At 42.1% G+C, this 15,365-nt stretch overlaps 1 protein-coding gene across 1 annotated transcript in view; it reads right to left on the bottom strand.

Moving 5' to 3' along the window:
* Nucleotides 1-14,695, bottom strand: part of LOC134803459 (galectin-4-like) — a 31,376-nt gene extending 16,681 nt beyond the window's left edge. The window contains exons 1-5 of the mRNA XM_063776278.1: nt 14,483-14,695; nt 10,984-11,072; nt 10,017-10,224; nt 9,381-9,521; nt 6,145-6,226 (exon numbers count right to left, since the gene is read on the bottom strand). Coding sequence (XP_063632348.1) covers nt 6,145-6,226; nt 9,381-9,521; nt 10,017-10,224; nt 10,984-11,072; nt 14,483-14,509 — 547 coding nt within the window. The 5' untranslated portion in view covers nt 14,510-14,695. The remainder of the gene's footprint in view (nt 1-6,144; nt 6,227-9,380; nt 9,522-10,016; nt 10,225-10,983; nt 11,073-14,482) is intronic.
* Between the last annotated feature and the right edge of the window lie 670 nt (nt 14,696-15,365).

The following is a 15,365-nucleotide window of genomic DNA, read 5'->3' as shown; positions in this document are numbered from 1 at the left end:
ATAGAAACGCGAGCGAAGCGAGCGCGGAAATTTTTCGATATAAAAACGCAATATGATAGACAGTTGTACATTTTTACTTTTAGTATGGAAATCAGTCACATCATTTTATCACGGAAGTTGACAGTACTGCAGCAGTAACGTTGCAACAGAGTAATGTTGCTGCAGTCGCCACCCGAATGTCACCTTTATCATACCTTATAAAGTAATTGAAAACGCGAGCGAAGCGAGCGCGAAACGTTTTCGATATAAAAACGCAATTTTAGTTTTAGTCCCAACCAGGCGCGAATCCAGGATTTCATACAGAGAAGGGATGGGGCAGTTTTCTATCAGCCTAGCTTCGCATAGGGCTCGATATTTAAGGGTCTCAGCGAGGTTGTTTTCATGCATAAAATATGCAAGAAAGCAGAGAGCTTGGAATTGAATTGGCGAAGTGTGAGAAAGGCAGTAGGCCCAGCTGCGAAAGAGGAAACCTTGGATTTGGATCCACGCCCAAGTGTAATTAAGGCAGAAGATCAACTTTGCCGTAAGGCAGAAGGCCTCGCATAAGACCTAACGCCGAACCGCAAAAGAGTGGGTTGAAATCGAATCTATGCATGTAATCACGACTCTTCTACTGCTACCGATTGTTTCCCAAAGAATTAGGCGCCATTATTTTTGCAAATTAGCTTTTGGACAGCTAAAAAAATCGTGTGGTAAAAACGAATTTTAAAATTTGTTCACCTTTTTCAACCTGGCATTTTGGTGCCCTCCCTGAACGTGGTGCCGTAAGCACGTGCTTGTTTTGCTTATTGGTTACAAAGTCTTTATTAATTCAACCATTAAAGTCGACGAGTACAAAAAACTTTGAGCTAGCTCTCAATTTAACATATTTTTTTAAACATTATTTTTAATTTGACCTTACAATTACTCGTAAGTAGGTAAGCCCGTTAAATATTTAAAATGATTATCTTATCAGAAAATTATCACCAATTACTCTAAGAAAACTACTACTCTAAGTAATCCTAAGTAATCCGGCACTGTTAACAATGTATTTTTTATGTGAAACGTGAGTGAAATCTCTTTAAAAAATCCGTAGGGGTCGGATCAAAAACTGTAATTAAGTCCGACTCACGCTTGACTGTACATTTCTAATAGGTTTTCCTGTCATCTATAGGTATAGACCTATTTTATGTATTTTTTTAAAAATTTAAGACTTAGTAGTTTCGGAGATAAGGGGGGGGGGGGGAATGGTAATTTTTTGCCTATTTTCTTGAATAACTTCTAAACTGTTTATTCGAAAATTATAAAAAAAATATATTTGAGATCCTTACAATAAGCTCTTTCATTTGATATGTAACATGATATAGTTTGAAAAAAAATTTTATTTCATTTTTTCATTTACCCCCCAAAAGTGGCCCCCATGTTTAAAATTCATTTGTTTACGTTACATGTCCGTATTTGGGTCACAAACTTACATATGTGTACCAAATTTCAACTTGATTGGTCCAGTAGTTCCGGAGAAAATCGGCTGTGACAGACGGACAGACAGACAGACAGACAGACAGACAGACAGACGCACGAGTGATCCTATAAGGGTTCCGTTTTTTCCTTTTGAGGTACGGAACCCTAAAAATTGCGGTTTATTCGATTTTTGACAAAGTTGCGTTCGGCGCTCGAGGTCACAATCTTAGATTATTCATTGGGCCAACATCATAAACAAGTCTGCAAAAAATCAGAACTACCGGATTTGACGCAAACGCAAAATGTATAATTTTACTGTATTATGTGTGTACTGACGTGTATTTCGAAGAAGAAATTGCATCTGTTTCTATATACTCGTAATTTTATACAAACCTAACGTAAATTTTCTTATTATTTTTTTTTATTCACTGCCCCGTTTTATCTTCTTCTATTACACAAGTATCGATATCGACAGAAAAATGTTTCTAATTCTAGCAAGATTGCGACAGTCTTTTTTTGCCGCGAAAATTCCGGGCTCTGCTCATGGTACGGGTACTGGCACTCACCGGCAGGATCACAACGAGTAGGGTCTAGTGTTATTTGGTGTAGTTCTGCCTTAAATGTATCCTATAGTATAGTCCCAGGACCTAGGGATCGGAATCGGTTGTTATAACCGTATCCTCTAGCCGCCCAGAGACCTATAAAAAGGTCTCCTGTTCCATTCTAATTTGAACTTTGTGTTGACAAAATAAAATTTCATTTTGCTTGGCAAGGTTTGACGTATGGGCGGCTAGGGGATATATTTCGATTTATTTTATACTCCAAATGTAGGACTCTGTTGTGTTTTTAGGTAACGTGCAACGCCGCGGGATCTAGTAGAATATTTTGTATGGAGTAAGTCCGCAATATGGATTGAATTTTTCACAAAAACGCTATCTTAATATTCTTGAAATACAATTACGTACTAAAAAGTACTAAAAACATTTCATAAGATAAAAAAAAACATTATTTACCCCTTGTGGCAACCAAATCCCCGATCACTGATTATTAGATTGCCCAATTAGAAATGAGATAGTTAACAAAGAACGAAAAAATACCGTTTTCGTTCCCATACCGGTACAAAAAATACCGGTATCCGATCCCTGACATGACCACTTGATACTTGTTGAAGGTAGCAAAAAGAATGTTAAAGGAAACACCAAAGCGGCATGCAAATGAAATACACCCAAGATCAATTATAATAGGCCACTAGCAACCTATTTATATTAATAAATAAATAAATAAAAATAAATAAATAAATATTATAGGGACATTCTTACACAGATTGACTAAGTCCCACGGTAAGCTCAAGAAGGCTTGTGTTGTGGGTACTCAGAGAACAATATATATATGTATATACACCGTGTTTTTATTGAATTCCGTTAACTTCGGGGTATAGTTTAGTACGTTTATAAGAACTAAATGGCATAGTTAATTTTCAAAAAAAAAAATTTTTTTTTTGTTTTCTTTTTTGTTTTTTTTTGTTTAAAAAGTAATTAAATGTAGCATATAGCGTTGTTGTAACACGGGCATTACATTTAACTCAACCAAACAATTGAAATCTGTGACATATCAATGTCATTTCGTACATCAATCGACCGAGATTGTACTTAAGTTTAGTAGCAAATGTATGAACTCATTCTAAACACTAATCAATATGTAAGCCGGCCCTAAGGCAAGTGTACACGCTTGTAGAGGCCTTATAGGAAAAAAATAAATTATGGATTATCTCCGAAATGGACTTAATTAGAACATCGGTGTCTTTGAGAAAGTTACTTGATTTAAGCTCAGGAATGCACCCTTGAAATTAACGGAAATCAAAAAAAACACGGTGTATATATAGGTATATATATAATTTATAAATACTTAAATACATACAAAACATCCATGACTCAGGAACAAATATCTGTGCTCATCACACAAATAAATGCCCTCACCGGGATTCGAACCCAGGACCATCGGCTTCGCAGGCAGGGTCACTACCCGCTAGGCCAGACGGTAGCTCGCATATTACTCACATACAAGGACTCACGCCTGTTCAGAGCGCATTAGCGCATGCCTAAAGAATATGATAATAGCTTAGTCTCCTATTATATACATAGATAATTATAATAAACATTGTGTAATACTTTATTCAATTACTCCTTATTTATTTATTTTATTATTATTGAATAAGAACACCCTTTCAAATAAATATATAAATAATTTAGTTAACAAAAAAACACCATTTCTGTTATATCATATCCCTCGATTTTTTTTCATGCATGCCAATTAAAAATACAGAATTATTTTCAGCCAATTGTGGAATAAATATAAATAATCATGTATGTATGTGGCAGGGACACTATTAAAAGCGTAATTTCATAGAAATTTGACGTTTATGGTGTCGCATCCACACTCTGTCGTTTGCCAAGTTAGTGTAGAATTAGCTTACACATAACATAAGTACCTACTTTGGTTTTTTTTGCAAAGCTCGCGTTTATCGTCGAATTAAAAAAAAATTAAGACAAACACAAAAAGGTGCAATCACGCTTCAAACCAGTGATCACAGACATATAGAGTTAGACATACACAGATTACATATATAAGTATATCTATACATTTACTTACCTTTAAATATTAGTACAAAATCACTTCACTCGCGTTTTTTTGTTAAAACATGCTATTGTAGCCCGCAACATATGTACCAAACACTTAAAAACTTTAATAATAGGTTGAAAATAGTTTTGTATTTTTAACATGCCTTATTGTATAATAAGATAATTGAATAGTTTTGTATAGTTGGGAGAGATTATACACTGTAATTATTTGACAAGAAATATAGAATAAGACATTCCACTTTTTACTAAGTAGAAATGAAAATTTAATATAAAGAAATTACATACATAAAATTTTACTTTGCCCAGCGATAATTAATAGTACATTACGATACATGTGGGAATAGGTAATTCGCAACTCGTGTCGATTTAAAACACTCCCTTCGGTCGTGTTTTAATTTATCGCCACTCGTTGCGAATTTCCTATTTAGTCTCACTTGTATCGTAATGATAATATACTATTTTGCAGATATTAATATCACCAGATATTGATTCTAAAATCTGCACATATAATTAAATCTAAGTACAAAGCATAAAAATTTAAAAAGACGTTATTAAATAAATGGTTCTTTTTTAAGTTTGCCCATCTATTGTTAAACTAGAAACACGGTTACAAACAGCAAAATTTCTTTTAGTAGTTAGTTACCACTAAACTTGGCAACATTATAGAAGCTCTGCTATAGTGAGCATGTATCATCTTCATAGCGTTGGCTCGCTCGGGGACCCTGGGGGCGTAGCCAAGGTAACTATTGAAAACAATTAAACCCCAAATGAAAAGAAGGGAGCTCGGAGTAACCACCAGGCTCTCAACCACATGTCTCCGGAGAGTACTTGAGTTCTGCGGACACATACGAGTAGCCAGGAAGACTGGAGACAACCCGGAAAAGCTGATGGTCACAGGGTCGGTGGAAGGAAAGAGAAGGGGCCGCGGTCCAACGAGATGGTCCGACAAGTTAGCAAATCGCTATCCATGACGGTCCATGATGCCTAAGTGTAAGGCCTGAGTGGACGCTCGAAGCGGAGCGTTCGGCGGGGCGTGCAGCGTGGCGTGCAGCGTGGCGTCGGGCTCACAAGTGATTCGAGAAGCGTGCACTAAGGCCGCTCCTATACGTTTGCATTTGTTTAACATGCCGCTGCACGCACAACTCGAGCGTCCACTCAGGCCTTACACTTAGAAGTCGCAAGGGACGGATAGGCTGGAAGTCTGCGATCCGGAATCCTGTGCTCCACTAGGAGGTCACGACCCTCAGCCCTCAGCAATGAGGAGAACGAAGCAAGGAGGGAAATGAAAAAATGTACCGAGATGACAGTTGCTATGTGACTCTTTCCATAACATTATTTAAGTTTCTAGTGGCGTTTTCTAAAATAAATTTTGAAAATCTGATTCTTTCAACTCAGAATCACTAGCATTATTAGCCGGTCTGGCCTAGTGGGTAGTGACCCTGCCTATGAAGCCGATGGTCCCGGGTTCGAATCCTGGTAAGGGCATTTATTTGTATGATGATACAGATATTTGTTCCTGAGTCATGGTTGTTTCTATGTATTTAAGTATTTATATATTATATATATCGTTGTCTGAGTACCCACAACACAAGCCTTCTTGAGCTTACCGTGGGACTTAGTCAATTTGTGTAAGAATGTCCCTATAATATTTATTTATTTATTTTTATTTTATTTATTCAAATTTGTATGAAAATTGTGTATTCCACTACGTCACGCACATACAAGTGAAAAAAAATATCACACTAAAACGTGACGTAATGGAATGGACATCTTTTTTTAATAGTAGGATCGAGAATGCTGTCGATTCTGAGTAAAATGAGCCCAAGAATGTCCAGATTTGAAAGAATCAGGTTTTCAATATTTATTTTAGAAAACGCCCTTCTATCAACGATTACCATCTTGGCTAGACCCCCTGGTGTTCGCTCGACAACCTGATCCCAAGAGTTGGCGCCAGCACTAGTTTTTACAAATACAAATGCGTTTATTTAATTACTTTGTACAGTTGTTCGTATAAAGGTGAGGTAGGAAGGTTTTGAGGAAAGCGACAGCAACGACTGCAACTCACCCTGCGGAGGCCCGCCGTAGCCGGCAGCGCCGTAGGCCGGCGGAGGAGCGCCGTACGACCCGTACGCCGGTGGACTCTGCGCCTGTTTGCAACACGTTACGTTAAGCACAGCTATCTATCTATCACCAATTCATCAAAGATAAAACAACTATAAACATTCTAGACTAGTATTTTTTATACATTCTTTTTTTTTATGTTTGACGATCTTTTTGTGAAAGTCTTACTACTAAATTTGATCTGTATAGTAATTCATACAATCATGGCCTATGCCTGCCGGAAAAAGAAAGAGGTAGAGGCCACTGAATATTAACGTACCATGTAGACCTGTTGCGGCGGCTGCGCGCCCTCGAACGCGACGAGCTGCACCATCACGTCGCCGTCGATCGTGAAGTGTGTTATCCGTTGGAAGGGGATGCGGTGCGGGAACTGAATATTAACGTACCATGTAGACCTGTTGCGGCGGCTGCGCGCCCTCGAACGCGACGAGCTGCACCATCACGTCGCCGTCGATCGTGAAGTGTGTTATCCGTTGGAAGGGGATGCGGTGCGGGAACTGAATATTAACGTACCATGTAGAGCTGTTGCGGCGGCTGCGCGCCCTCGAACGCGACGAGCTGCACCATCACGTCGCCGTCGATCGTGAAGTGTGTTATCCGTTGGAAGGGGATGCGGTGCGGGAACTGAATATTAACGTACCATGTAGACCTGTTGCGGCGGCTGCGCGCCCTCGAACGCGACGAGCTGCACCATCACGTCGCCGTCGATCGTGAAGTGTGTTATCCGTTGGAAGGGGATGCGGTGCGGGAACTGAATATTAACGTACCATGTAGAGCTGTTGCGGCGGCTGCGCGCCCTCGAACGCGACGAGCTGCACCATCACGTCGCCGTCGATCGTGAAGTGTGTTATCCGTTGGAAGGGGATGCGGTGCGGGAACTGAATATTAACGTACCATGTAGACCTGTTGCGGCGGCTGCGCGCCCTCGAACGCGACGAGCTGCACCATCACGTCGCCGTCGATCGTGAAGTGTGTTATCCGTTGGAAGGGGATGCGGTGCGGGAACTGAATATTAACGTACCATGTAGACCTGTTGCGGCGGCTGCGCGCCCTCGAACGCGACGAGCTGCACCAACACGTCACCGTCGACGGTGAAGTGTGTTATCCGTTGGAAGGGGATGCGGTGCGAGAAATGAATATTAACGTACCATGTAGACCTGTTGCGGCGGCTGCGCGCCCTCGAACGCGACGAGCTGCACCATCACGTCGCCGTCGATCGTGAAGTGTGTTATCCGTTGGAAGGGGATGCGGTGCGGGAACTGAATATTAACGTACCATGTAGACCTGTTGCGGCGGCTGCGCGCCCTCGAACGCGACGAGCTGCACCATCACGTCGCCGTCGATCGTGAAGTGTGTTATCCGTTGGAAGGGGATGCGGTGCGGGAACTGAATATTAACGTACCATGTAGACCTGTTGCGGCGGCTGCGCGCCCTCGAACGCGACGAGCTGCACCATCACGTCGCCGTCGATCGTGAAGTGTGTTATCCGTTGGAAGGGGATGCGGTGCGGGAACTGAATATTAACGTACCATGTAGACCTGTTGCGGCGGCTGCGCGCCCTCGAACGCGACGAGCTGCACCAACACGTCTCCGTCGAAGGTGAAGTGTGTTATCCGTTGGAAGGGGATGCGGTGCGGGAACTGAATATTAACGTACCATGTAGACCTGTTGCGGCGGCTGCGCCCCCTCGAACGCGACGAGCTGCACCATCACGTCGCCGTCGATCGTGAAGTGTGTTATCCGTTGGAAGGGGATGCAGTGCGGGAACTGAATATTAACGTACCATGTAGACCTGTTGCGGCGGCTGCGCGCCCTCGAACGCGACGAGCTGCACCATCACGTCGCCGTCGATCGTGAAGTGTGTTATCCGTTGGAAGGGGATGCGGTGCGGGAACTGAATATTAACGTACCATGTAGACCTGTTGCGGCGGCTGCGCGCCCTCGAACGCGACGAGCTGCACCATCACGTCGCCGTCGATCGTGAAGTGTGTTATCCGTTGGAAGGGGATGCGGTGCGGGAACTGAATATTAACGTACCATGTAGACCTGTTGCGGCGGCTGCGCGCCCTCGAACGCGACGAGCTGCACCATCACGTCGCCGTCGATCGTGAAGTGTGTTATCCGTTGGAAGGGGATGCGGTGCGGGAACTGAATATTAACGTACCATGTAGACCTGTTGCGGCGGCTGCGCGCCCTCGAACGCGACGAGCTGCACCATCACGTCGCCGTCGATCGTGAAGTGTGTTATCCGTTGGAAGGGGATGCGGTGCGGGAACTGAATATTAACGTACCATGTAGACCTGTTGCGGCGGCTGCGCGCCCTCGAACGCGACGAGCTGCACCATCACGTCTCCGTCGATCGTGAAGTGTGTTATCCGTTGGAAGGGGATGCGGTGCGGGAACTGAATATTAACGTACCATGTAGACCTGTTGCGGCGGCTGCGCCCCCTCGAACGCGACGAGCTGCACCATCACGTCGCCGTCGATCGTGAAGTGTGTTATCCGTTGGAAGGGGATGCAGTGCGGGAACTGAATATTAACGTACCATGTAGACCTGTTGCGGCGGCTGCGCGCCCTCGAACGCGACGAGCTGCACCATCACGTCGCCGTCGATCGTGAAGTGTGTTATCCGTTGGAAGGGGATGCGGTGCGGGAACTGAATATTAACGTACCATGTAGACCTGTTGCGGCGGCTGCGCGCCCTCGAACGCGACGAGCTGCACCATCACGTCTCCGTCGATCGTGAAGTGTGTTATCCGTTGGAAGGGGATGCGGTGCGGGAACTGAATATTAACGTACCATGTAGACCTGTTGCGGCGGCTGCGCCCCCTCGAACGCGACGAGCTGCACCATCACGTCGCCGTCGATCGTGAAGTGTGTTATCCGTTGGAAGGGGATGCAGTGCGGGAACTGAATATTAACGTACCATGTAGACCTGTTGCGGCGGCTGCGCGCCCTCGAACGCGACGAGCTGCACCATCACGTCGCCGTCGATCGTGAAGTGTGTTATCCGTTGGAAGGGGATGCGGTGCGGGAACTGAATATTAACGTACCATGTAGACCTGTTGCGGCGGCTGCGCGCCCTCGAACGCGACGAGCTGCACCATCACGTCGCCGTCGATCGTGAAGTGTGTTATCCGTTGGAAGGGGATGCGGTGCGGGAACTGAATATTAACGTACCATGTAGACCTGTTGCGGCGGCTGCGCCCCCTCGAACGCGACGAGCTGCACCATCACGTCGCCGTCGATCGTGAAGTGTGTTATCCGTTGGAAGGGGATGCGGTGCGGAAACTCGCAGAAGTGTAACCCGTTCAGCGCCACCTACCAACAAAAATTATAAATAGTAACGGCTAATTGTTTGTTTTTATATCCCAGTTAATAAGAAGAATTTACCTCCAAAAAATACTTAGAAGTTATTACGCAGAATGTTTTTAATTTTATATCTCTATTTGTGAATAACCCATTTCAAAGAGTAAATGTTGTGTTTATTTGGGCACCAACGGTGTAATGATTCTTACAAATAGTAACTAATATTAATTAATACAAAAAGCAATGAAGATGCCATATATACCATCATAAGTGAAAACACTACATAGTTTTAATTTTTACATTAATAAATACAATTTTTATTCAATATCTGTCATATAGGTACTTTTTTCTGGAAATAGATTATATAGTCACGAAAACCTAGAACATGCCTATGTTAGGGAGAGGCTCTATTTGTGTGGAATCTGTCTCTATTAGTGAAAAGTCTCTCTTTATAGTCCGAACTTGAGAAGCCACTCCAGCCAGAAGCGTACGTGTCTCGAAACTGACCTTAATGGATTGCGGTTCGCACAGCAGCAGCGCCTCGAAGTTGCCTCCCTGACTCAGCGGCATCCCGCCGCTGGTCTCCTCCATGCCCCACGACATGGCCGTCAGGTGGTTGCGCACCACGCACTGCTCCACGAAGCGGAAGTTGAGGTGCAGCGCGATGTCGTCGCGCGGGTCCGTGTTGGGGCCGCATTGCAGGTTTATGGCGAACCTGGAAACGGGCAGTTACTTGGTTCGTCTTCCTCCTCATTATCCCGGCATTTTGCCACGGCTCATGGGAGCCTGGGGCCCGCTCGACAACTAATCCCAATAATTGGCGTAGACACTAGATTTTACTAAAGCCACTGCCATCTGACCATCCAATCCAGAGGGGAAACTAGGAATTATTGGGATTAGTCCGGTTTCCTCAAGATGTTTTCCTTCACCGAAAAGCGACTGGTAAATATCAAATGACATTTCGTACATAAGTTTCGTACAGAAATTTTATATTTAACTATAGATAGGTTATACTCATTCGGAGGACAAATATACATCCATATTAATTTATTTCAATACCTACGAGGAAATCTGTTATTTTTTATTCATATTCACATTCCATTCATCTTTGTCTTACTCGTTGTTAAACGTTACGTTACGTTACGTTACGTCGTTAGCACGTGCACATTTCTGCTAACTTCAACTTGTAGAGTTCGTGTAAGGTAAGCGTATAGTGCAAAACGTAATTCAAGACCAAAAAAAGTATGAAAATGTTGCCACTTTTTACTAGCGCGTCTTGTATTTATGTAAAAATAAGTAAATAAAAGTACTTCTTTAAATCGTAGGAGTAAAATTACTAATAAAAAAATTATCTTAGCGTGATTATTTATCAAAAGCAATTTACTATTTTACAAACAAACTATTGCAGTGGCAACATTGTCTTACTTTTTTTGGTGTTTGGGAATTACGTTTTGCAGTTTAGGTTAAAGCATACCTTTGAGCGCCGGGCGGCACGTTGCCCTGGAACCGCATCATGCGGCCCGGGAACATCCCCCCGGGGATCGGGTGCACGCACGGTATCACCTGGAACAAGTTACATTATAACATCATCATCATCTCAGCCATAAGACGTCCACTGCTGAACATAGGCCTCCCCCTTTTGGGGGGTGAATGCCATAATCGCCACGCTTGGCAGGCGGGTTGGCGATCGCAGTCGAGTAGGTACACCGAATTTGAGGGACGCTGCTGCCCGTCCAGCGGTGGTCTTGGACGTAGTTTAAGGACATACCCGGGTCCATTATAACATAAGATACAGATATTTGTTCCTGACACTCACAAACATGTACGAACATGTACAGACAACAAAAACAGAAGAATAGAACATTAAGTGCGCGTCACGAAATGGACCCAACACAGCATAATGCTAGCTATGAAGCCAGCGCTGGTCTTCCATAGGGCCGATTCGGTGATGCCACGACAGATCTGGACACGCGGTACCGTGTCCAGTTTATATATCTCGTTCTAAAATTACATTTGGAGGTAGCAGGTCTCTGGAATGTAAAAAGCTTAATAAATCCTATAAATCTATGGTTGTCCAGCTACCCATGAGAAGTAAGTATGGTTGTCCAGCTACCCATGAGAAGTAAGTATGGTTGTCCAGCTTACCCACGAGAAGTAAGTATAGCAATGATTGAAGATAAAAAGTTGATCCAGCGTAATATTAGGCCGGAGCCCCACTGCTGCGCACGCTATGTACACGGCCCACGTTTTAATACAAACCGTGGGCAAGCCCACGAAATTTTGTATAGGAACGTGGGTCGTGTACATAGCGTGCGCAGCAGTGGGGCTCCGGCCTTATGCCAATTTCTTGTGTAAGGCAACAACTATCATCTGGAACACATTCTCTGTATAAATATTTATCTTATGATAATGTTATCTTGCAATATTTAGGCATTGGAGATTGCAGTCAACAAGGAATAAGAGTCAATTTATATCTCGTATATAACAAAAAAATGGCCAAGTGCGAGTCGGACTCACGTTCCAAGGGTTCCGTACATTACACAAATTTTAACAATGTATTTATTTATGTGAAACATGAGTGAAATGTGATTAAAAAATTGTAGGAGTCGATCAAGAACTAAGTAATTAAGTCCGACTCACGCTTGACTGCACATTTCTAATAGGTTTTCCTGTCATCTATTGGTAAAGACCTATTTTGTATATTTTTTTCAAAGTTTTAGACCCATTCGTTTTGGAGATAAAGGGGGGGGAATGGCCATTTTTGCATATTTGTTAAATTACATATTTAAAAACTTCTGAACTATTTATCCTACAATTATAAAAAATATATATTTGTGATTCTGATAATATATATTTGTGATATTTGTGACCTCGCATACCCTAAAAATGTGGGAAAGAGTCATAAATCAGCGCCTTCTTAAACTAGTTTACAGAAAACCAATTCGGCTTCACCCCTGGGAAGGGAACTATGGATGCAATTCATGCAGTAAGAACGGTAATGGAAAAAGCAAGGGATAAGAAACAGACGCTATGGATGGTCTTTATTGATTTAGAAAAGGCGTTTGACAGAGTACCTAGAGCCCTTATATGGCAAGCCTTAAGAGCGCATAATGTCCCCGAACAGTATGTGAAAATCATCATGGACATGTACAGCAATGTTCATACAGTCGTCAGAAGCCCTGCTGGTCTGTCTGAAAGCTTCGATGTTAAAGTGGGTGTACATCAAGGCAGCGCTCTAAGCCCATTGCTGTTCAATATCGCTATGAACTATTTAACGGAAAAAATACAAAAGCCTACACCCTGGAACTTACTGTATGCTGATGATGTTGTGTTAATATCGGATAGTAAACATAGCATTCAACAAAATTTAGAACAATGGAGGGAAGCCCTGGAAAATAATGGATTAAGAATAAGTAGGACAAAAACAGAATACATGGTCTGCCACTTCAACCGCGTACATCCGGCGGATACTGATATCACATTAGCCCCAGTTAACAAATTTAAGTATCTTGGATCTGTGATATCAGACGATGGCACGATATATGCGGATGCTACGCACAGAGTCACAGCAGGGTGGAACAAATGGCGCCAACTTAATGGAGTTATGTGTGATACAAAGATGCCAGTAAGAACCAAAGGCAAAGTGTATAAGATTGCAATAAGACCGACAATACTATATGGCACTGAAACATGGGCTGTGAAAAACACACACACACAGAAGCTCCACACCGCCGAAATGCGAATGCTGAGATGGTCAAGTGGTGTCACGTTAAAAGACAAAGTTCGCAATGAGTACATTCGAGGTAGTCTGAAGGTGGCCCCGATTGCTGATAAACTTGCAGAGACCAGACTCAGGTGGTATGGCCCTGTGATGCGTAGACCAGAAGATTATGTCGTGAAAAAGTGCCTTTCCATCGCAACAGACAAAAGGGGAAGAGGTAGGCCACTAGCTACATGGCTAACGACTGTCCAAAGGGACATGAAAACTCACTCATTGGAATCTAATGACGTGTATGACCGCAATAAATGGCGTGGCGTGGTTAGGAAAGCCGACCCCGTGTAGCGGGACATAGGCGAGGACAAAGAATGAGATATATTTGTGATTCTGACAATGAGCTCTTTCATTTGATGTATAACTTGATATAGTTTGTTTTTTAATTGTCTCAGTTACCCCCCAAAAGTGCCCCCTATGTTTAATATTCATTAATTTACATTACATGTCCATCTTTGGGTCACAGACTTACATACGTGTACCAAATTTCAACTTAATTGGTTCAGTAGTTTCGGAGAAAATAGGCTGTGACAGACAGAGAGATGCACGAGTGATCCTATAAGGGTTCCGTTTTTAGGGTTCTGTACCTCAAAAGGAAAAAACGGAACCCTTATAGGATCACTTGTGCGTCTGTCTGTCTGTCCGACCATTCTCCCCCTTTATCTCTGAAACTACTGGGCCTAAAATTTTGAAAAAAATACACAAAATAGTACTTTACCTATAGATGACAGGAAAACCTATTAGAAATGTGCAGTCAAGCGTGAGTCGGACTTATGTACGGAACCCTTGTAACGCGAGTCCGACTCGCACTTGGCCGGTTTTTTTCCTTTTGAGGTACGGAACCCTAAAAACTGAAAATGGCCTTAGTAATAATTTGTAAAGTAAATCGATCTCTTATGGTATAACAAGGCTTTTCGTCACCAAGTTGTTCAAATAAGGCCAACGAACGATAGTTAAGAGGAAAGTTAAACAAAAATGACTTCACGAGTGGGAAATTACGTCTAGAATCGGTAAAACCGGCCTACAAAGCGACAAATTGTAAATTTCATTGCATCACAATCTAGAAACACAATTAAACGTTTTCATAGCAAATAGATGACTAATTTCCATTTCATTCTGCCGGATGCCCTTGAAAACGCCGAAACGCGTCTATGCGACACATATTGTAGCTTGGAGAAGTATAAAAAGCACAACTACTTACGGGGTTGTAGATGGGTGGGCTGGCCATGCTTTTCTTAGTTTTTATCGGCAGTGCGCAACGGAAACGATAAAACACGACTGTACAACGACTATTAGGGATTTACTTTACACTTAAAATTACACACTGGGAACGCCTACAGCGCAAATAATTCAGTTTTCGATTTCAATTGAAGTATGCGTCATAGCAATAGCACGTCATATGACAGCGCGTTTTGTTACCTATTGTCAAATACCTATTAGAATAAATTAAGATTAACCAATAGCAACCGTTAACGCATACTGTATGCAGCTCGCTATTGGCTGCTCAATCTATGTCTGTTAAGGAAAATAATAACGTTTCGTTTACCACTAATTTGCGATATGTCAGACCATTGTCAGGCACTGAAAATATAATACTATTTAGTGGATTTTTAATTTTTAGTTTTAGTTATTTTAATTGTAGTTAGTTTTAGTTTTATATTCCTGTTTATGTCTTTTAGTAATTTAAATTTATATTAATAAATTTAACATATATGTATAATACTATTTGATATTTTTTACGATTAGCTATTTTCTTAGAGCATTTAGAGCATGCTCTAAAGCTATTTTTAGATAATATTGCATTAAATTGTAAATTTCATAAAAACTTTCTTTTCTTGTTATAAAATTTTGCAAGTCTTACTTTCTATACGTATAACTATTTATGCGTATAATGAAAAAAAAGTTTTACTTTTAAATTTAATTGTGTTTTTATGGCTAGCAATGAAATAATTATAATGCCACAAATTATTGAATTTTTATTCCCTATTTTGCTGAAGAATTATAAAAACATCGGCTTATCAAATGAGATATATGGAAGATCGTTTTCTTAATTTCCTAATACATCAGTTTCAATTGGAACATTT

Source organism: Cydia splendana, chromosome 26 (genome assembly GCF_910591565.1).
Source record: "Cydia splendana chromosome 26, ilCydSple1.2, whole genome shotgun sequence".
Lineage (NCBI taxonomy): Eukaryota > Metazoa > Arthropoda > Insecta > Lepidoptera > Tortricidae > Cydia > Cydia splendana.
This window is presented reverse-complemented; position numbering and strand designations above follow the sequence as displayed.